This window comes from Balaenoptera physalus (assembly GCF_965194825.1).
Source record: "Balaenoptera physalus genome assembly, chromosome: 1".
Taxonomy (NCBI): Eukaryota; Metazoa; Chordata; class Mammalia; order Artiodactyla; family Balaenopteridae; genus Balaenoptera; species Balaenoptera physalus.
Genome location: NC_138882.1, coordinates 176,315,807 through 176,338,419, shown reverse-complemented (window position 1 = coordinate 176,338,419; position 22,613 = coordinate 176,315,807). Strand labels below are relative to the sequence as shown.

Below are 22,613 nucleotides of genomic sequence, written 5' to 3'. Positions count from 1 at the left end.
GGACACCAAGGAGCTGGCAGAATAGACTGAGAGCGAGGCTCAGGGAAAGGGCGGATGTGAAGGAGGCTGGCAGCTCGGGACACAGGCAAGGGGCCCGTGTAGGCAGCGTCTGGTTCTGGTGCTGCTGCCAGGGCCGCCTTCGCTGGGCATCACGGCCTGCGCAGGGCCTCTGGTCCCCAGGAATGAGCCCCGCCCCGACTGTCCTCTGTAGCACCGTAGTGGTCCCTGAATTCAGGGTGGGCTCCTGATTGACGGACGGAGTCTGGTCACGTGCCTGCTCCTACTGACCCGGGGGCATGTCAGCCTCTGCAATGGGAGGGCAGAGCTGCCTTCCTCTAAGATTCACCCCACAGGGGAGTCCCCCAAACAAGAAAGGGGTTTGAATGCTGAGCAGGAGAAAAAACAAAATCATCAAACAGCAAATATTCACCTTGGCTAGGCACCGTGCTAACATTTTGCCTGAATTATCTCTTAATCTTCACAATTATTTTCTGAGCGGTATTACTTCTATCAACCTCATTTTACAGTTAGGGAAACAAGCTCCGAGTTTCTTTATCAGTAATAACCCCAGACTTTTGGGGTACTGTGAAGACCAGGCTGGATGCCTCAGAGCCAGGCTTCTGGAGGGGTTGCCCTAAATGGGGCGTCACAGAGGTGGGAGGAACCCGTCCAGTCTGAGCGGTGCCTAATTCTAGATGCTACTGCTGTTGGCCTGCCTGGAACAGGTCCTGGACCAAGGGGGCACCATCCTGGGGACGGTGGCAGACACAGCTGAGCCACCAAAAGCAAACGGTGCGTCAGGAACGTGTGTTTTCTGGTGGGCCTCAGCACATGGACCGTCTGTCACGAAGCTGGCTGCAGCCAACAGCCTGAGGTGGTGCCCACTGCTATGTAAACAGAGATGCTGGGTTCTGAGAAACAGAGGTGTGAGCCCCCTCGCCCCACAACTAGGAAGAGGAGAAGGCATCTGAAAGGGAGGGAGAAGCCAGCCAAAGCCCAAGCATTGACCCAGGAGCCTCCTGCTGGCGGCCCAGGTCTCCCCCATCCGACCAGGAGTTTCTGAACTCGGGGCGGGGAGTCTCCCTCCTTAGACGAGGCTCCTGCGAGTGGAGTGTTATCTCTTCCAACATATCAGGAGGTCCTGTGTGCAGGGCTATGGCCCCCATCTCCGACTGGGGCTTCTAAGGGAGGAGTGTCTCTCCCTTCAGACCAGGGGCACCTGAAGGCAGGGCTGAGTGTTCTGAGAAGTCTGTGTCAGTGAGAGCCATGCAGTTTGCAGGAGCAGGACCAGCAGAGCTGGATGGAACCTGATCACACTGAAGGGGAATTGAGACCCAGAGAGGGGCAGGCGCCTGCGGAGTTCATCCCCCAGCGGGTAGCTGTCCAAGACAATATCCTCGGACTCTTGCCTCCCAGCCAGGAGGAATTGGGGTGACAGGGGAGGTGTGGCCTTAGGAATGCAGCTCCCAGAGCCAGGCAGGAGGGGGCAGCCCTGTGGGGACCAAGGCTTGGCCCTGGGCTGCCGACCCCACCCCTTGGAAACGCCTCCGGTTGTTCTGTCCTGGATGTTTGCATCCTTGGCCAGGTTCCTGGGCAATTGCCTCATCCCACGGAGGCCGACAGATGTGCACAGCTGGAGGAGGGGCTCTGGGTGGAATCCAGTCCTGCCCGGTGCCGGCCTGGGTCAGGGAGCTGGGAATCTGGGTCCTGATCCCCGCCTCCACCTCTACCTGGTTGTGTGGCCCTGGGTAGGGCTGTGGCCTCCCGGGGCCTCAGTTTCTTCTCTGTCTCATGGGGGAGACTCTTCCTTCTTTCATCAGATGTTGACTGAGGACCCACGATGTGCCCGGCTCTGTGTGGAGCCCCGAGCACAAGCCAGACCCAGTGGTCCCTGCCTTCAAGTAGTTTATGCTCCTTGGAGAGCTGATATCGAGCATCTGTAGCAGTTTGTGGAGCTCTCGGCATACAGGGGGCTTCACAAGAAGCGGTTTCATTTTTCTCCAATCTCTGGCCCCAGCTGTGCGGTGGCAGATTCCAGGGTGCTGTGGTCACTTTGTTATTACAAGGCCATCTGTTTGAAATCCCAGTCCCAGAGGCAATTCAAAGCTTTTCCTTCCTTTGTCCCCAGCCACTAGGCTTATGGGACTTGGAGAGTAGTGTGTATGTGTGTGTGTGCCTGCACGCACGTGCGTGTGTGTGTGTGTGTTACCCCACATGGGGGGCTGGCAGCAGGGATGCTGGTTCTTTCCTGGTGTCCTGACTCTAGTATCTTAGAGTATTTGGGGTTCCATGGTCTTCTTCTGGGATACTTCCCCCCTCCATCTTTTTAAAATGAAATTTTTTATTTTTAAGAAATTGTGGTAAAGTATACATAACATAAAATCTACCATCTTACCCATTTTTAAGTGTACAGCTCAGTGGCATTAAGTACGTTCACACTGTTGTGCAACCACCACTAGTGTCCATCTCCAGAACTTCTGTATCATCTCAGGCTAAATCCCCCTCATTTTAAAATGATAGCTGTATTGAGACATGATTCACATAACATACAATTCACCCATTTAAAGTGTACACGTTAGTGGTTTTGAGTCCAGTCACAGGGTTGTACAACCAGTATTACAATCAAATTGAAAACATTCCATCATCCAAAAGGACATTCCCTTCCATTAAACACCTCAACCCCATCTTCCACGACCAGCCCCGCACCTTACCAACCACTGATCTATGTTCTGTTTCTATGGATTTGCCTGTTCTGGACGTTCCCTATAAATGGAATCACACACCATGTGGCCTTCTGTGTCTGGCTTTTTTCACTTAGCATAATGGCTTCCATGTCCGTCCATGTGGTAGCAGGTGTCAGTGCTTCATTCCTCCCTCTCCATTCTTAAGGTGTAGCCTCTCTGGTGTAGGGGCTGAAGGAATCAGGGCTCAGCAGGCAACAGCTCCGTGTTACCACCCACGGCCGGGCTCCTCTCTGTGGACTGATGCTGCTGGCAGCCAGTGCCCTCAGCGTGGCAGGTGTCTGAATGCTGGCTCACCACCTTGCACGTGTGTGCATTCTTCGTGGGTCCTGAGGGGTCAGTCCCTCCCCTCTCTGATTGTCAGTTTCCTCATTTGTCAAATACCTTTCTTACTTTATTTTATTCCCATTTTACAGATGGCCCAGAGAGGGGAGGCAAGGCAGTGGCGCCCAGGTCCCCAACACCCAGCCCAGGGCTCTTCCCTCTACCCCTGGCCATTGTCCTCTCAGGAGTCTGGGCCGGGCCAGTCCCAGGGGACTCACTGTGGGCAGTTGATGCGGAGGTCCAGCTTTCTGAAGATGAGTGGCACTGGGGTTCCCATGATAGTCGTGCTGGGGGGACCGCAGCCTGAGCCACCTCCCCTCTCTGTACCCATCTCTGGGCCTGCCTGGGAGCTGACTCTGATTGCCCTGGGGCCCCATCGATGTGTGCAGACCGTTCCCCACAGACACCAGGCTCCAGCAGTGCCACAGCGTTCCCAAGGGTCTCATACCCAGATCCCTGCATCCCATACACCACGTGGCAGGGCCCAGCATGGCAGTGGCGGTGCAGCTTGGGCTGTGTCTGGGCTCGCTGGGCCTCTCGTGCCCACTCCTGGGCAGGGCTCTGCCTCCAGGCCTCAGGGGCTGGGAAGACAGAGACCTGACGGTCCTTAATCCAGTCTCAGACGCAGATTCACATCCCTGAGCCCCAGCCCAAGGCTTAACCTTGACTCAGGTTCCAGGCTAAGATCCCAAACTGTCCCTAGACTGAGACTTGCCCCCAGCTCCATTCCAAGCCCTGATCACAGCCCCAGACTGAGCCCTGCCCCTGGTCCCAGGCTGAGCCCTTACCAAAGATTAAGCTCTAAACCTAGCCCCCAATCAACTTGACTCTGGTCAGAAATTCAATCATGAGCCAGCTCTAATTTCAGTCCTGACCTCAGTCCTTGGCTGAACTGTGACCATGGCCACAGACCGATCTCTACTTTCTAAACAACAAACTAACCCTTGACCTGAAATGTAACCCAAGTGGGAGCCCAGGAGCCCTTCATAGGGCAGAATTTGTGCTGGACCTAGAAGGAACGTTAGTGCTTCACTGGGCAGAGCTGTGGGGACTATGTGCCCAGAGGCTCGGAAGGGGAGAGTGGAGAAGGAAGTGGCATCTCAAAGAGGAGAAGGGAGTGGCCGGGGGAGTACTGCTGTCCAAATGCGGAGAGGGTGGAAGGACTCCGGACTCAGGATCCATAGCTGTGGATCTAAGCTAGGCCCCCTCATTTACTGTAACCTTATTTGGGAGGAAGCCGCTGGCCTCTCTGTTGTTGCTTCTTCATCTTAAAATGGATCCACCTGGGCTTCCCTGGTGGCGCAGTGGTTAAGAACCCGCCTGCCAATGCAGGGGACACGGGTTCGAGCCCTGGTCCGGGAAGGTCCCACATGCCACGGAGCAACTAAGCCCATGAGCCACAACTACTGAGCCTGCGCTCTAGGGCCCGCAAGCCGCAACTACTGAAGCCTGCGTGCCTAGAGCCCGTGCTCCGCAACAAGAGAAGCCACCACAATGAGAAGCCCACACACCGCAAAGAAGAGTAGCCCCTGCTCACCGCAACTAGAGAAAGCCCGCGCACAGCAACCGACCCAATGCAACCAAAAATTAATTAATTAATTAATTTTTTAAAAAATCATTAAAAAAAAAAAAAAAGGATCCACCTGCTTTCTTCTTGGGTCATGTACCTCCCTGAGAATGTAGTCTCTATCTTGCCTTTAGGTCTTCTTACATACTGACCCTTTGCCTGGACCACTCTTCTTTCCTTGCCCACTCCTGCATCCCCAAAGCGAAATGCCCCTTCCTCTAGGCAGCCTTCCTGAAGTGCTTTGTGGTGGACATAACATGAGCCCTGATCACCCTTCAGTGAAAGATTTGGTGCCCTGGGTCTGGAGCGCTGTCTGCAGGCAGCCTTCACATTTCAGCAGTCACCGCTTCAGGGCTGCCCACATCCAGTGACTGATGAGGGACTGATGGCAGGAGGAGAATCAAAGACCTCCTTGCAGCCATCTCCGACCAACTCCAGACAACTCCCTTCCTGCCCCTCCCTTCCTGCCCCTCCCTTCCTCAGGTGTTGATCTCAGAACACTCCCTGCTAAGCACCTACATGCTGACCTCCGTCTCAGATTCTACCTCCAGAGAACCCAGCCTCTGACACCCCCAGGCCAAGCCCTAAATTACACCCGTGGCACTTGGTCATCTCCTCTAGAACACTTATGAGAATGCAGAGTCCTTCCTTTTTCCTGTCTCCTTGTACTGGAATCGTCATGCAGAGGGCATGCACACAGCGCTAGCAGCACACGGTGCATATGGAGATCGCAGGGGGAAAACTCAGAGGCAGAGACGTAGTAGGGTCTGCAGTGCCCTGAGCTCTCATCATCCCCCTCATGGGTTCTCAGCATGGCAGGCATGTCCTCCACAGGGCCAGTGCTCCTGCAGAGGGGCCTGCCCCAGCCAGCCAGCTGGACGTGCAACCGTCCCCAAGAGAAAGGACCCACTCCGGACTGTTGGCCAGAGAGGTAAGAGGGAATGTGTAATTTCTCTAAGTAACAAGAAATATAACAAGGGATGTCTGGGTGTTCGTGACACTAGGGAGTATGCTTGCCAAGGCCCAGGGCTGCACCCCAAGGATGCGGTAGAGTCTTGAAGAGTGTCAGCAGGCAGGAACACGGATACCCACCAAAGCTGGGGTTGGCTGTTGCCCGCAGACTAGTCTGGTGCAGCCAAGCCAGCTCTCTGCTAAGCTACCAAAGGTGGGAAGAAAATGAGCCTCCAAGCTTCTTCAGACTTGTCTCTCATCAAAAATATATGCTTCGTGAGGGTAGGAGCTGAGTCTGTCTTGTTCCCTGCTCAATAAATTGGACGTGTGTTATGGATGAATAAATAAATAGATCAAGAGATAAGGGATGGAAAAGCAATTTACACTTCTGAAGTATTATGCGAGGCAGGGGATAACTGGGGAGAAAGGCTTCTTCTAGAAGTTATTCCTTAGGAGAGGCCAAAAAAAAAAAAAAGTCTATTAATAGATTCAATTAATAAACATCAGCCAAGGTAAATGTTAACGGGAAGCACCCCTGCAAATGTTGGCGGTCTCTCAGGCAGGGCTCAGGGTTGGCTGGCACTCAGGCAAAGAAGGCATCCTCCCTCCTGTTTGCTCGGAGCACGGTCTCAGCCCTGGGGGAGCCTCATCCCTACATCCTGAGTGGGGGCCACAGCCCAGCTGCTTCCTGGAAGCTCACCCCACTCCAGCCACTCCGGCCCCTTCTGTGTTCCGTAAACACACCGAGTCTGTTTGTACCTTGGGGTCTTCCCCCTTGCTGTCCCTATTGTCCCTCTTCCCCTCACTTCCGTCAGGTTTCTGTGCAAACATCACCTCCTCAGAGAGGCATTTTCTGACCCCAATCTAAGATAGCAGCCACTGTCCCCAGCACTGCCCATCTTTAAAAAAAAATTCCCCAACTCTGTTTTAATTTATTGAGAGGACTTGTTACAACCTGAAATTGTGTATAGAATATATATGCCTTTTAAAACATTATTTGTTTTGTATTTTTGTCCAACTCCCCCCTCTAGAATGAAGACAGGGAATTTTTCTGTCCTGTTTACTGCTGTATCTCCTAGAACAGCGCCTGGCCCTTAAGTAGGCACTCAGCAAACTGCTGAATGAATAAGTGGGGGGTGAACTGGACAGAGTCCCTGTCCTCAAGGGGCTCCCCTTCTAATAGGCAGCGCTGCCAGCTAACTGGGCAGTTTCTCTGTCATGCGCTGAGTGATGTGATGAAGGCGTGGGGGATGCTGGGGGGGAGGGACAGCGAGGAAAGGCATAGGACCGTGCTGGGAGGATGAGGGATGGCTTCTTGGATGAGGCCACATCTAAACCAAGACCTGAGTAGTGAGTCAGAATTCTCCAACTAGGAGGGAGGAGGAGAGCATTCTAGGCAGAGGGAAGTAAAGGTTTAAAGTCCTGAAGGCAAGAGAGAGCCTGGAAAGTTGATGGAATGTAAAAAAGTTCTGTGTGTCTGGATCAGAGTGGGGAGGGGGAAGAGGCACAGAAGAGACTGGATGGTGGGCAGGGGTCCGCTCACAAAGCATCTAGAGCAGACGATAAGGCAGGAAGTAACATGACCAGATCATATTTCTGCTTACCAGTGTTTTCTAAACATTCATAATCTTCGGGAACTTTGCCATATCTGGCATCTCTTAACCCAGTGATAAATACTATTCACTTAATACTTTACATGTAACCGACTCATTTTACTTAAATACATTCATTTAAAAGGGAAACCCTTTGTAAACTATCCTAACAACTTGTGTCATATACACAAACTAACAGTAAAACTAAACCTAATGAAAATGAAATAATGTTCCATTTCACCATCTGCTAAGGTTCTGATTCCAAAGTCTACCTTCTCTTGTCAAAAAAAGAGATTAACATGTTGGCAAGTTGTTAAAGATGAGATAGCACCAAACGGGACTTGCTCCTTGACAAGATCATCAGAAAGATTCAAAGAGGATTCAAAGGAAATATTAATATCTTTCTTACTGTGTGAGGCAGTGTTACTTCAGCTGTATCTGGATTTCTTCTAAGATTATTTCATAATGACATAAAATAATCTTATACATGACCAGTGGTACGATTTCCACAGAGACTCACTATAAACCGTTCAGATGTCTGTGACTGAACAGAAGTAGGGTATGGAAGAGAAAATGGGGTAGATGGCCAAGAAAACTGAACAAGCCAATCAATCAAACTGTATTCCCTCACTCCTCTTACATTGTAAAACCTATCCATCCATCCATCCCACCACCTGGACATCCATCAGCCTGCCCGTATGCCCACCCACCTTTTTGTTTATCTGCTTGCCCACCCACAAATCCATTTACTTACCCACTTGTTCACCTGCTTGCCCATATACCTGAGTATCTTCTCACCTGCCAAATACATGCCCCCATTCCCTCCATACAACTGCTCTCCTGAACGTTGCCCATCCATTCCGCTGTCTACCTATTTACCTATTATCCATCCATCCATCCATCCATCCATCCACCTAACAATCCACCCAACCATCCATCCAACATCCATCCATCCTTCCATCCATCCCATACATTACATTCCACACTTAGTGTCTTGACCCCTAGTTCTCCTATTCCTTCTAAAATAGAAACTGTGGCTATGACCCCTTTAGCTGAGTTCTGATTTGGGTGTGCATTGCCTCTTACAAGCTTCAGTCCTCCCTGAGCTTCCCTTTGGGTTGTCCCCAAATGGAATCTCTGAAAATCACCTTATTCTTGCTGCCCTTGACCTCTTCCCCTCATACACTCCTCCTCACCAGGGGTCTTATTTTTCCATAACCTTACCAGGGTAGAGTCCTAGATTGTCAAAGATGAAAGGGACGGCAGAGACCACTGAGCCCAAAGCTTTCAGTTTCTAGATGGGAAAGCAGAGTGGGCAGGTCACAGGATGAGCCAGTCACAGTATTAGGAACCTTTTTATTTCTCAAGATAAATCCTCCAGTGCCCATAAACTACTCCTGCATTTCTAAAATGTCAGGCCTCAAAGCAACCTTAGACATGATCTCTGTGTGGTTTTCCAGATGGGCCTCGCAGGGTGGGTGTTGTGAGTGATCTAGTCTCCGATTCCCTACAGCCCTACTTAACTAGAGGATGGGAGTATGTGGGATTTTTTTTTTTTTTTTTGAACAAAGGGTTTTGTTGCTAAGAGGAAAAAAATGTTTAAACCCTTTGTTCTCATCCAGTGCCCTCATTTCATGGACAAGGAAGTAGGTTCAGAGGGGAGAAGCTTCCTGCTCAAGGTCACACAGCAGGTAAGTTGCAGAGCAAGTGTGCTAACCCAGGTTTCCTGGCCTTGTCTTTTTCCTTTGCTGAGCATCTGCTGGCTTTAGAGGGACCTGAGTTATGGCAGCCAGGGAAGAGGGAATGCTATTCTTCTAGCCCAGGAATTCCTAGGGAGGGCAAATGATCCCAATCACTACTTCCGGACTGAGGACATATTATATTAAAAAAATTAACTGTGGTCCTCGGGATTCCTTGGCTCCCTTCACTGGGAACTGGCTGCCAAGAGGAGGCAAGCAGGGGCACCAATTTTACCCCCAGCCTCTCTTTTATGATGACCCCCTCTCCTCAGCAACATCTCTTTGCTCTACAAAATTCTGCCTGTTAAGGTTATGGGCACAGAGCACACTTTGTCCACTGGGACTGTGGACTTTGCCACTGAAACTGATAATCCCTCTTGGGAGAGGCACGAGATGTTTTCCTCCCCTGACACACAGTGTGTGCTGCTCTCCGCTCCCTAGCGGATGGCGGCAGTGTCAGGGCTCTGTGGACTCCTCTAGCTCAGCGGTATTTGAAATGCCGCCTATCGACGTTGTCTAGGAGCGGGGCCAAGCTCCACAACACCGACCTTGTCCTGAGACCTTCCACCTGCGCCTCCTGTCACTCTCAGAGTTTTCTGGGCTCATCAACATTTGCTGAAGTGTCATCCTTGCTTGTTTGCAGGTCAGCTTTATGCCCTGCCCCTGGCCTTTTAACGCAGGTAAACTCTCTTTGCATAACATAATCATCTGTTAAGGGCAGGCTCTGGAATCAGGCCACCTGAGTGCAAATTCCAGCTGCATTGCTTACCGGTTATGTGCTCTTTTGCAAATTGCTTAATCTCTCTGGGCCTCAGTTTCCTCATCTGTAAAAATGGAGAGAGAAAATAATAGGAAGATACTTGGGCTGGACTCTGAGGAAGAGGGGGAGAAGAGGAGAGGGAAAAGAATTGTGGGCAGAAGGGAACAGCATGTACAAAGGCCCTGTGGCAAGAGGAAACAGAGCACTTTACCTGGGACTGAAAGAAGGCCCAGGACTGTGGCGACGCCCCAGCTTGGCTTACTCAGCATCTTTCGTAGTGTGCCTTCCTGTACTAGACAGACCTAGAAGCTAGACTTCTGAAGCCAAGCATACAGATGCGATTTAGGTTCTATCAACCATGGACGTTAACACTGGAAGGCTGAGGCCATACTTCTCTGATTTTCAGTCAAGCGGAGTACTGGGTTGTTTTTTTTTCTGCGGCTGTTGTTGCAGACGGTTCAGTGTCTAGCCCCTTGTTTGTGATTGCAGAAGAAGAGCTGGGGGCACCCCTCCTGCTGGCAGGGATCAGGGCAGAGTATAGTCCTGCAGCCAGCAGTGGTGGTGGCAGCAACCAGATTCCCGGCTTCCCAGTCATGACAGAGGCTGCAGTGTTACTCTGGGGATCATTTCTGGCAGCTCAGCCTAGGACCAACCTCTCCAGCCCTCCCAATAGTGTGTGAGCACTGTTTCCCTGTATTACATTCCTTTCTGCTTAAATGAACTGCAGTGGTTTCTGTGATCTGAAGCTTAGCTGGACTGTGGTGGACAAAAGAGGGCCACACATTCTTCCCATCAAGAAATGGAGCTTGTTTCCCCTCCCCTTCAGCGTGGGCTGGCTTGTGACTTCTTCGCCAAAAGAAAGTGGTGGAAGTGATACTCTATCAATTCCAGGCCGAGCCTTGACGTTAAGAGGGGGAAGTTTTTGCTTTTTTACCTTGTGGAAAGTTCACTCTTGAGACACTCTCTCCGAATCCAGCTGGCACGCAGTGAGAATCCCAAGCCGCATGGCGAGGCCCTATGTGGCCTCTATTTGACAGTTCTAGTTGACCTCCCAGGCAACAGCCAGCATCACCCACCGGACATGTGAGTGAGCACCTTGGAAGCCCAGCCCGGTCATGCCTCCAGATGGTTCCAGACCCAGAAGAACCACACAGCTGAGCCTAGTCAAACCCAAGAATCAAGAGAGCACTAAGATTTGGGGTGATTTTTTGGGCAGCAATAGATAACCCAAATACTGACTTGTACAGGCAGATGGAGTAAGAGGAAGAGGGATGAAGCTGGAGAAGATTATGTGGAGCCTGGTAAGCCATGGTTAGGAGTTTTGTTATTATTCTAAAAGCAGCGGGAAACTGCGGAAAGATTTTAGGTAGAAAGGTGACACTATGGCGTTTACCTTTCACATGGATCACCTCGCCTGCTGTGTGGGGAACAGACTGGAGGGGGATCCAGAGAGGCGAGCCAGCCTGGAGATGAATGCAGGTGTTGGGGCAAGAGCTGAAGGTGGTTTGGACGGGGGAGTGGGGTGGGGCTGGGGGTTAATGATTGAAAGGGAGCAAAGTGGATGATCAGTGATATTTAGGAGATAAAATTATAATGACTCGGGGACTGCTGGTAATCTATGTGGTCTTTACCTAAGTAGTTCCTTCTATTCTCTGTGCCCCATACCTCTACAGAGTCGACAGTGGAGAGAGCAAGGACTCAGGTATCAGACACATTAATCCCAGTTTACTACTTAGCTGCTGTGTTACCTTGGGCAAGTCATCTAACTTCTCTGGACTGCAGTTTTCCTCAAACGGGGACAATACGAAGCATGATCATAGTAGGTCCACTTGTTTACTGAACAGTGCCTGGCACATAGCAGGCACGCAATAAATCTTTGTTGAATGAATGAATTTAGTGGGTTGGAATTAATGAGCTACAAAGAAGAAATGACCTTATTTTTCTCCTCCTCCTGAAAACTTCTGTCAAGGAGGGGTTTCCCTTCCTGCATGTCTCCGAGCAAAGGCTGAAAAGAAAGCTCCTGGAGCAGGACCTGGAGGAGGCCACTGTCTGGCTGGGTGGAGAAAGGGGAGGCACAGAGAGAGCGGGGTCCGGGAAGGTGACAGGAACAGGCTAAAGGGTAGGGGTTTGGGGCCAGGTCCCGTCCTCTCGGGCCTCAGGGCCCCCATCTTGGCCTGGGTGGTTGAAGCAAATGTTCTGCCCACCAGCCCTTCCTGCTCCAGGCCCCTTGCTCATTCTTTCTAACTCTCCATGGCAGCCTGGCCTTTCTGCTGCCCCCTGCAGAGTCCCCCTCCTGGGAGAGACCGCTTCTGCTGGGCTTCTGTGTCCGCCACCCTCCCCCAACACGGACACCTGGGGCCTGGCACCAAGAGGGCTGTGCCTGCCCATGCGAGGGACGGCCTCTCTCCCACCCATCCTCAGGCCCTCAGGAGCAGTAACTGGGTGCAGGGGAAGACAAGGCAGAGAAGGGGCCCACTCTCCTGTTTTGAGCCCCTCCCGCCCTTGGCCCCTGTAGGTAATCACTGAGCCTTTTGGGGGTTCTGCAGTATAAGTTAGGTTACCTCTAGCTTTCTCTGTTGGCAGTTCAGGGTTCAGGGTTCTTGGTTGCCCTAAGTTACAACCCGCTGATCTGCTTTTCTGCCTTCCAAATTTTGTTAATGTTATCTCCTCTTCTGGGTTAATTATCCTTGTGGTTTTATGCCTTCCTTAAAAAAAAAAAATCCCTTTTGCCTTCATGTTAGCAGAGGGTCGGGAGGGAGCGGAGTTATGTGTGTGTGCTCGATCTGTCTTATTTAGCCAGAATTCATAGTCAGTCTAATTTAATCTTCACAACAATACCAAGGGGCCATATTATTATTCTCACTCTCAGAGGCTCGGAGAAGAGGTCCACAGAACTAATAAGTGGTGGAACCTGGTGCCACACACAGCCCTTGGTCTCCAACACTCTTTTCACCTCACACAGCTCTCCTGGCAGTGCTCAGAGAAGGCTGTGTCCTCCTCACTTCCACAGAAGTTGGCATCGTATGTGGTAAAATCCCAGTTTGCCGGAAGGACGCCGTGGGGTGATCATACCTTCCTCCATCTAAACGTGTCCTCTGACCATGCCTTCTGTAGGAGCCGAGGCATTGTAAGAGTGGTAAATGCAATTAAGAATGGGAATGATCCTAATGTCCAATGGCAGCGGATTGGGTAAACAAATTTTGGGCTACCCGTTTAAAATATCCTATCTGGCTGTCAGAATGATGAGGCAAAAGAATATTTAACTTCATGGAAAAATGCTCCTGACGTATTGGGAAATTGAAGAAATACATTTTCTAAGCAGTGGGTGCTGTATAGCAACGATAACACACACATAATAACAAATTAATAGAAGAGGAACTAACATTTACCTGAAACCCTTGATCCTTGAGTATAGGTCCCAAGCCAACATCCAAAGTCAGAAGGGATCCTGTCTACCCCAGGGTATGAAATCAAATTCACCCTCCTCCCACCCTTACCCCCTACTCTGCCCCCAGCGCCCCATAATTCCTCATGACCTTGAAGTCTGCAGTGCATATCCTGTGGAGAGAAAGTGCATCGGCTGTTCCCCTACCCTCACCTCCACCTGGGGTTTTGTGAATCTACTCCTGGAATACTGTGGGTATTGAGAACATTCTAAATAATCATAATTTTTCTCTTTACTTTTAATCTGGGTCACTGGAAAGCCCCCCCCCTTTATTTCTTGGAGGAAGAGTAGGGGTGAGTGAATTAGCTGAAGGGTGGGAAATGGCAGCCATTTGTTATCCTGGAAGAAGAAGTCCCCCCCACTGCAGACGAAATGAGGAAAAATAGAACTAAAATCTAGCCACAACCTATGTTACAAGATACTGGACTTCCTTTTCTAAAGATCCTCCGAAATGGGATAAAGATTTATGTATTCAGCCACCTTAGAATAGTGTGCTTCAAAATGAGGGTCATTAGCAATTATAGCTTTGCTGTCCAGTCCAGTAGCTACTAGCCACGCGGGGCTTATGGCACACTTGAAATGTGGCTAGTCTGGATTGAGATGTGCTATAAATGTAAAATACACACTGGATCATGAAGACCTGGCATGTAAAAAAAAAAAAAATGTAGCCGATCTCATTACTTATTTTTAAAATAATAATCGAAATGATAATATTTTGGATATATTGGATTAAATAAAATATATTATTAAATTTAATTTAACCTCAAACATTTCCTTAAGTTAAAAACTTTTTTAAAGCCCCGTGGTCTCAGTGCCTCAACACAACACCTATTAATTTCTCGTGTAAGCTCCGTGCCAGTGCAGCCAACGCAGATGTGCAGAAGGCCCTGCTCGTCATAGTCACACAGGGACTCTGGCTGATGGAGCAGCTGCCATCTAGATGACTGTCAGTCACCTTGCTAGAGGGAAAGCCAGAGCTCTGGAGGATATGGCACTGGCAAGTAAATGTTCTGGCCTAGAAGTGACACCTGTTGTTTCTGCTCACAGCTCATTGGCTGGAACTAGTCACATGGCTCTACTTAACCACAAGGGGGCAGGGCGATCCTAACCTGTGCCCCAAAGGCAGAGATCCAGAAATACTTGGTGGACATAACTAGCTTAGTTTCTATCGGCTTTTTTTATTTCTTTAGAATATATAGACTTGAATAATAGTAAAAAGTAGAATGGAATAAAACAGGAAATATCAGAGGGCATCACAAAATTTTAAAGTTATGATTGAGGCTCAATAAATATTTGTGAGATGGTGAAAATTCTTTCTGAAAAGGGATCATAGCCACAACGAACATGTCTTTTGCTTTATCACTAACAAAGTGTTTGCCCACTGGTTATCTCATGTGGGGTATCATGGGTCCCCTTTATGGATGACGAAACTGGCTCAGAGAGGTGAGTGATCTGCCCAGGTCACGCAGTCAAATGGCAGAGCTGGGACTTGGGACTAGTAAGATAACTAATGGAACTCCCTCATCAAACCCCAAGCTTTTTTCTCTTTCATTTATCAACCCCGATAACTTGCTATTCTTTACTTCTTTTAATAATACTAACATTTAACATATACTGAGTTTAATACTATTATCATTGCTATTTTATAGCCAAGGAAACTGAGGCTCAAACAGATGAGATGACCACCCAAGGTTACATAGCCCCTGGTAACCTCGGCAGGACTTGGGTTCATATGCAGGTCTATGAGAGTCAAGGCTGTAGTTGTAATGCTCTTTTGCCACTCTGGCTTTTTGAGCTGGATCTGGAAATCACTTGAACGGCATAATGGATAAGTTTTGAGGGAACTTCCCATGATTGTTTGGTTCATGTGGTCCCAGCAACTCCTGCCTATTACCTTGGGCCCTTCTTACATTCCTAATCCCAGAGGGGCAGATAGTTTGAGATCCTGCATAGAATCTGGAGCCTCAATAACCCATGGACATTAAGAAACACACACGCGCGCGCACACTAAACAAAAGATAAAGACTCCCTGATATTAGTAAGTGGAACCAGATGACTAAATTATGCCAGGGTTACATTTTAAAGATCCTGTTTCATTTCTAGCTGTATGGGGCTTGATGTAAGCTTTTGGAAATGTACTTTTATGAGATTCAAAGATATTTATTTTACATGTCCTTTAAAAGTGCCCGTACTATAAATAATAATAACTAACATTTAGTTCCTGCTATATGCCAGGCACTGTGCTAAGACATTAACGTGGATTATTTCATTTAACCCTCAATGACATCAGTGAGGTAAATGTAACCCAGGGCTGTGGAAGTGAGAAGAACCCTTATTATACGTGTGGAAGTGGCCTTAGCTGGGATTCTCAAGTACTGATGAGATCCAGCCTCTGCTCTGCCTCTAACTGCAAATTACTTACGGGCACTTTGATCCTTAGATTTCACATCTGCAACATTCTACCTCTGAGCTGGATGATCTAGAAACTCCTGGAGAGGAGGGGCTTATCTGAGCAGTGCTTAGCACAGTGATTAGCACAAGAGGACTGCATAAACAGCACTATTATTTCTTTTTAATTTTTTTATTTATTATTATTTATTTATTATTTATTATTGGCTGTGTTGGGTCTTCGTTTCTGTGCGAGGGCTTTCTCTAGTTGCGGCAAGCGGGGGCCACTCTTCATCGCGATGCGCGGGCCTCTCACTATCGCGGCCTCTCTTGTTGCGGAGCACAGGCTCCAGAAGCGCAGGCTCAGTAGTTGTGGCGCACGGGCCTAGTTGCTCCGCAGCATGTGGGATCTTCCCAGACCAGGGCGCGAACCCGTGTCCCCTGCACTGGCAGGCAGATTCTCAATCACTGCGCCACCAGGGAAGCCCAGCACTATTATTATAATCCAGATAGAGACCATATTTTCTGAAATGAAAATCGGTGTGTACAGTCTGGCAAATCAAAGCCCTCATAGGGACCATGAACAGAGTATTTGAAATTGGAACTTCCCTGGAAACCCTGAGTTACAAAGTTTCAGTTTGGTTGCTAGCTTGTTTGCCACTGGGAAATGAGGCAGCACTAATTCTTATCTTTTATAACATTGGTTCACACTTATCCACTCCTCACTATGCACCAGACTCTGTGCTAAGACATTTACAACGATAGCTCCTTTAGTCCTCACAACCACCCTATGTGATCATCTCCATTTCACAGATGAGGAAGCTGGGGCTTCAAGAGATGAGCAATTTTCCCAGGGTCTCGCTACTGGTAGGAGATGGAGTCCAGACTGGCGCTCTGACTCCAGGGTCCTCATTCTTACCACCCTGCTTTCCCTTCTCCCGCATACTGAGGACTTAGCTTTGGGAGGTAGATCAAGAACAAGTCCAGTCCAGGCCCTGCTCACATGGAAGATGAGCAGAACATATGCTTCAGGCTCTTTGTAGCCAGTTATCTCATGTATTCCTCACGTCATCTTTCTGAGGTAATGCGTTACTATTGACCCCATTTGACAGATGGAGAACTTGAGGCTCAGAGAGTTCAGACAAGTTGCCCAAGATGAACTAGCCAATGTGTGGCAAAGCCAAGATTCAAACCCAGGCCTCTCTGACTTCAAAGCCTTGGCTTTAAGCCAGGGTTTCTCACCCTTGGCACAGCTGACATTTGGGGCTGGACAGTTGGGAAGGGGGGCGCTATCCTGTGCATTAGAAAATGTCTGATAGCATCCTTGACTTCTATCTACTAGATGCCAGTAGAACACTCCTCCCCCAATTGTGACAACCACAATTATCTCCAGACATTGTCAAATGTTCCCTGGGTGCAAAATTGCTCCCCTCTGAGAACTCTTGCTTCTGGCTGGCTGACTGGGCCACCTCAGGACTGAGGACTCAGGCAAAGTGTTGAAAAGAAACTTTCATGATCTTCTTTTAAGAGACTGAGAGCAGTTGTTTTGGCTCTGTGACCCTGAAATTGGCCACCCCCTGCACAGCAAGGTACCGACCGGGACCTGCAGCCTGCTGGAGAGAGTCGGGGACACCTGCGGGAACTTTTGTCTCTAGACCAACCTGGTGTGCTCTCACCCAGCAGGCCCCGTCATCAGTGCCTCTCTTGCCCAGGTTGAATTTGTCTGGAGGCCATTAAGGAAGCTGCCCGATGATTGTCTCTTGGCTCCGTTTAGCTTTATCTCTAGTTTTTTATTTTAAATGGGACTAATGACCATTTGAGATTCAGATTCTGCACCAACTGCCCAGAACCCTCTCAATGAGCAGACTGGAAGCCCCGTACAGCCTAATTCACTGCTCCCACCTCAACAAATGCCCCTGCCTCTGGCAAGTTAGACACCTGGAATCCTTGCAGGCATCTCCCTCTCTATCAACGTCAAATCTCAAGCCATCACCAAGTCCTCTCAGTTTGGGATTCTAAGTATGATTTGGATCCTGTGGTCTTGTGCATCTCCCATTTCCCCGATCCAAGCCACCATAGGCTACTGCAATATCCTCTGAAAGGCACCCCCATCGTTCACTCCTGCTTTCCGTTCTGTTTTCACACTGTAGCTAGAGTAGCCTTTTAAAAATGTTAATCTGAATCCACCCACCCACCTACCCCTTCACACACATTCCTACTCCTGTCCTAAATCATTCAGTGATGCTTCCTGTCTTTCCCCTTCACTCTCTCTACTCCAGACATACTGGCTTGTCTGTTCTCAAAAGTATCATATTCTCTCCACTGCAGGGTTTTTGCTTATGCTGTCCCCTCAACCTAGGTGTTCTCACAATCCTTCTTAGCTTAGGTAACTGCACTCATCCTTAGAGGACGTCTTCCCTGACCACTTCTCACTCAACCCGAGTCTAGGTCCATATCCATTGTTACATGTTCTTAGAGCAGCATCTCTCTCTTTCCTCACTTTTATCTCAGCTTGCAGGGTTATTTGGGGGTTGTTTATTTGTTTAGACTCCTCTTCCCCATAAGACTGTAAGCTCCACAATGGGAACAATGTGTCTATTTTTGCTCATCATTGTATCACCAAAGCATAGTATATTGCCTGGAATATAGAAGGTGCTCTTTACATACTTATTGAATGGCTGAATGAGCTCATATAATCCTCCCAACAAGCCTGTGAAAATTCTGCCTGAGTCCAGTGCTCTTTCCCTGCTCTGACTTCCTACAGCACCTGCTCTCTTGGCATTATATGATGGGGAGCAATAGACTCTGAAAGACATAAAGGGCTCTGGAGCCTGACCAACTGGATTCAAATCCCCCCTCTGCCACTTCCCAGCTGTGTGACATTGGGTAAGATCCTTAACATCTCTGTGCTTTAGTTTCCTCTTCTATAAAATGCCAGTAATAATAGCACCTGTCTCATGGGATGGTTGTAAGGATTAAATAAGTGAGCTTCTACAAAATTCTGTTATAAGGGTTTGGCACATAGTGTGTGCCCCATTAATCTTAGTTACTATTTGTATTATTAACAGAAAGAGCATTGATTCTGGGATTAGATGAGTCTGGTTTTCTCTCATATTTGCAAATTATTCCCTGGGTGGACAAGTCACGTCACACCCCTGAGCCTGAGTTTCCCCATCTGTTAAGTTGGGATCTCCAAGCCTACTTCAGAGAAGGCCATTGTGAGAGTAGATAGGATGAGAGCAAAGCACTCAGCACAGTGCCCAGTGCATGGTAGTTCCCTTCCTGATGGGTTGAATTGGTCCCCGTTGCCTCTTAGACAAGAAGCTCCCTGAAGTTAGGCTTCATATCTGCCTTATTCAGGCTGTTTTCCCCAGCCCCTCTGTACCTGGCACATAGCAGGTGTTCAACAAGTAGTTCTTTACTGAGTGAGTGAATCAATAATGACAGGGACCATGCTTTGCTCATCTTTGACCAACCCGAGACTAGTGCAATACCTCGTATCTAATTTCAATAAATGTCTGTTGACAGAATAGATTTTTAAAATGCTATTCATTTCTGTTCCCAGTCCCACTTAAGTTTCTGAACTGAACTGAGAAAGATACTTGTTAACTTATCCTGAATCTCTCTAGCCTTAGTATTTTTATTTGTAAAATGAGGCTATTAATAATATCTACCTCATAAGAGTGTTCTGAAAAGTAAATGAAGCAATATGTGTTCAGCACATTGAAAATGTTGGTTCATTATTATTCCCTTCCCTGAGCCTTGGTTTCCTCATCTGTGAAATGGGCATCCACTCCCACATTTATTCATTCATTACTCAACAAACACAGCGCCCATATGTGAGGCACTGTAGTTAAGACCTAGGGCAGTTAGAGAAATGAACGAGCCATGGTCCCTGCCGTGAGGATCTAAGTTTGCTGTGGGACAGTATATGAATAATAAAAATCCAGTGAGAGAAGAGCCATAATGTGTGTGAAGTCTATGGGGGTTAGGGGTATGGGGGTGGGATGGGAGCTCCAGAGTTCCAGCGAGCTTGCTAGGGAGATTATAAAAGGTTATGGTATCACCAACTTGGTGTAATCACCAACATGACATCAGTTTGAAATGGAGTTGTCCCCTCTGGGCTCTGGTTTTTGTAGGCTGAATCTGTGGAATCCTGATGCAGCCTCACTTTCTACCCTGGCTCACCAGCAATCCAGAGATGGTCTAGGTGTCACAATCACAGTGAGGATCCAGTTCAAACAGATACAGCCTTCTGAGACTCTGCCTTGCCTTCCTCCCCTTCTCCTGGGTCCTCCCTTCTCAGGGGACTGAACAGTGATTCCCCTACACTCTCCATGTGGAATGATGTGCGGTGCCTCCAATGCCTGCTGCGTTCCTGCCTAGTTCTCCAAAGACAAGCCTCCCCCTTCCCAAGGTGGGTTCCGGTAGGGAGATTCTTGGGCGTTGGAGATTGGAAGAAGCCAGACCAGGTCTCTGGGCTCCTGCACTCAAGTGGACTACATGCTTGTCTCTGATGTTCACAGCTGGTTTCAGGGAACTGAGTGCTGCCAATCAAACTCGGGAGAGACTGAAACATCTAAATTAGAATTTTACATTTAAGCCAGGTGTGTTTGTGGGGTTGGGAGGGACTAGTCATCTCCAGTGACCAAAATATTTGCACCTGTTACCCAGAGCTATATTTTATTCTCAATTGAAAGAAATTTACATGCCAAGGGTATTTAAACATCAGGGGAGGGTCTGCTGTCAGTGGCCTGGCCAGAGGCAAAAGGATGTCTGAGTCCCAACGGCCAAGGGTAACAGGCCTCAGGGAATAAGCAAGATTTATGAGAGCCCGCCTGGGCCGCTTCTTCTCTCGGAAAGGCCTCCCTGCAGTATTTTCTGTCTCATCAACGCTGCATTTCATTTTAAATTGCAGCTGAAAGCAGATATTTTCCCTCTTGCCTATTACACCTCTTAATTTGTCTCTCCCTCTGCTGTTATTTGTCTCTATAAAGTGTTTTGCGTGAAAGACCCACACAACACAATGTTTCTTTGCCTTGGGTTTAATAGGAGGGGAAGGCACAGAGAGACTTGAGTCCAAGGAGGAAAGTGTGAGGGCCTTGAGGTCGAGACACATCTGTGCCTGGGAATATACGCCTGGCAGTGTGTACGTGTGTGTTTGGACCTATCTGTTGTGCGTCTGTGGGTATGTGTGTACATGTCAATATTTGTACTAATATGTATTACACGTGCTTTGGTATAATCACTTATACCTAAATTAAGTGCTATGGTATAATCACATACCTAAATTAAGTGTATGTTTGTGTGCAGGTACACACCCACATGCAGTCTCTGAGTGCATCTGGATCTACGCCTAGAAGCACACATGTGCACATAAACACGCAGGCATCTGGGTACGCATGTCACATGCTGTGTGTGGTCTTCTACGCACACGACCAAGGTTCCTTCTCCTTCCTTGCACTCGCACCGCTGTGCTTAGCATCCCTCCCTGCCCCACCCAGGGGCCCCGGCCTAGTTTGGGGCCCATAGGCAAAGGAAGGCAGAGCTGTGGTCTGCGGGGGGTGCAGTGGAAACACTGCCTTAGCCAGGCCCAGCCCGTCCTCACAGCGTGCCACAGCAGCACCACCGCGGCTCCCGCGGAAGGTCTCGGGACCCCTGGGCAGGCCCCCGCCCCCTGCCAATCCTGGACTGGCATTTAGGGGTGAGTGAGGTTACCGAACGACCGCCAGAGCCCTCCAGACCAGCTGGATCTCCTGCCCCCTCCAGGGGACCAACAACCGGAGCGGCGAGGGTTGGGGGTACAGGGGGTGTTTCGGTCGCTCCCAGTCCAGCGAATGCTGGGCACTAACCAATGGGCGACTGCGGCCCAACGGGGATCCCTCCGAGGCAGCCAATGACCTCGCTCCTCTCTCCACCCCCACCAACCCCGCGCAGCTGGACCATTGGTGCTGGTGGGATGGGGGGGAGTGTGCGCGGCGCTGGCCCTTCGAGGGAGGGGGCGTGGCTTGGAGTCCCAGCTCCTCTCCCCACCCGGGCTTAGACCCCCGCACTCCCTACCCCAGCCGTGAGGCCATTGGCCTGGCTGCGGCGCTGCGGTGGAGGTGGACCGCGGGGCGCGCAGTGGGCGGGGCCCGAGGGCGTGGCCCGGTGGGAGGCGGGGCCGCGGGTGCTGTCTCAGTGAAAATCCGAGCTGCCGCGGCAGCGGCGGGGGCGTCCGGGTGGTGTGCGCGCCTGTGGGGCGCAGGCTCGGCAGCGGCGGCGGCGGCGGCGGCGCGGCGGCTCAGTCTACGGCGGCAGCGGCCCGTCTGGAGCGGCCGCGGTGAGGACGCCAGCTGCGGCGGGGGAGGCGCAGCCGGGACTGGGCGCTCCGCGGAGCCGGCGGGGACCGGGAACAGGTGATCCCAGCAGGAACCCGGAGCCCTACCGAGTTGGCTGGGCGGGAGCCCGCACTCCTGGGCGCAGCTGCAGCCGCCCCGCCGCGGCTGGTCGCGAAAGGCGCCGGGCTCCAGACAGGGGGCCCGACATCCCTCGGCTCTCGGGGTCCCAGGAAGCCCCCTGCTCCGCAGGCTCAGAAGTGCTTGCCCTCTCTCCCCGGCGCCCGCTCTGCGGCGGAGCAAAGTTGTAGACGTGTCCCGATAGCCAAGCCCCGCCACTGTCGCGACCCGGCCGGGCCGGCGCGCTCTCGGAGCGCAGCTGACACGCCGGCCCCGCCGCCTCCTCTCCCCCGGAGCCGACCCCCTCTGGAAACTGCTTCTGAGGCTAAAACTTTGGGCCGAGGGGCTGAGGGCGGCTCGGCGCGGGGACGAGGCCTGCGTGCGCCCCTCCGCGCCGACAGCCTGGGCGCCGCGGACGGCATGTGACGGCCCCGGCGGCCGCCGCAGCGCGGGAAGGCGCGGGCCCCGCGGGCTCCGGCCGCTGCGAGGAGGGGCCGCGCGGCGGCCGGAGGGAAGGCTGCGGCGCGCGGTCGACCCTTGCGGGCCCGGGCCCCGAGCCGTGCCGCCTCGCTCGCCCGGGCCCCGCCGAGGCTGCTGCTCCCCCGTCCCGGCGCGGGAGGACTCGCTCCAAACTCCCTGAACTTCAGGAGCAGCCCCCGCAGGGCGAAA

At 50.5% G+C, this 22,613-nt stretch overlaps 1 protein-coding gene across 9 annotated transcripts in view; it reads left to right on the top strand.

The window, feature by feature from the left end:
* The window catches only part of LDLRAP1 (low density lipoprotein receptor adaptor protein 1), a 48,338-nt gene extending 36,607 nt beyond the window's left edge, over window positions 1-11,731 (top strand). For 2 of the 9 annotated variants that reach the window (XM_082451204.1, XM_082451203.1), the window contains exons 9-11: window positions 5,467-5,563; window positions 8,798-8,866; window positions 9,435-11,178. In XM_082451204.1, the coding sequence (XP_082307330.1) occupies window positions 5,467-5,563; window positions 8,798-8,866; window positions 9,435-9,533 (265 nt within the window). In that variant the 3' untranslated portion in view covers window positions 9,534-11,178. Of the gene's footprint in view, window positions 1-3,157; window positions 5,433-5,466; window positions 5,564-8,797; window positions 8,867-9,434; window positions 11,188-11,347 lie in introns of those variants that run through there. The other 7 variants (XM_082451206.1, XM_082451202.1, XM_082451205.1 and 4 more) reach the window with 6 other exon arrangements.
* The last annotated feature ends 10,882 nt before the right edge of the window (window positions 11,732-22,613 follow it).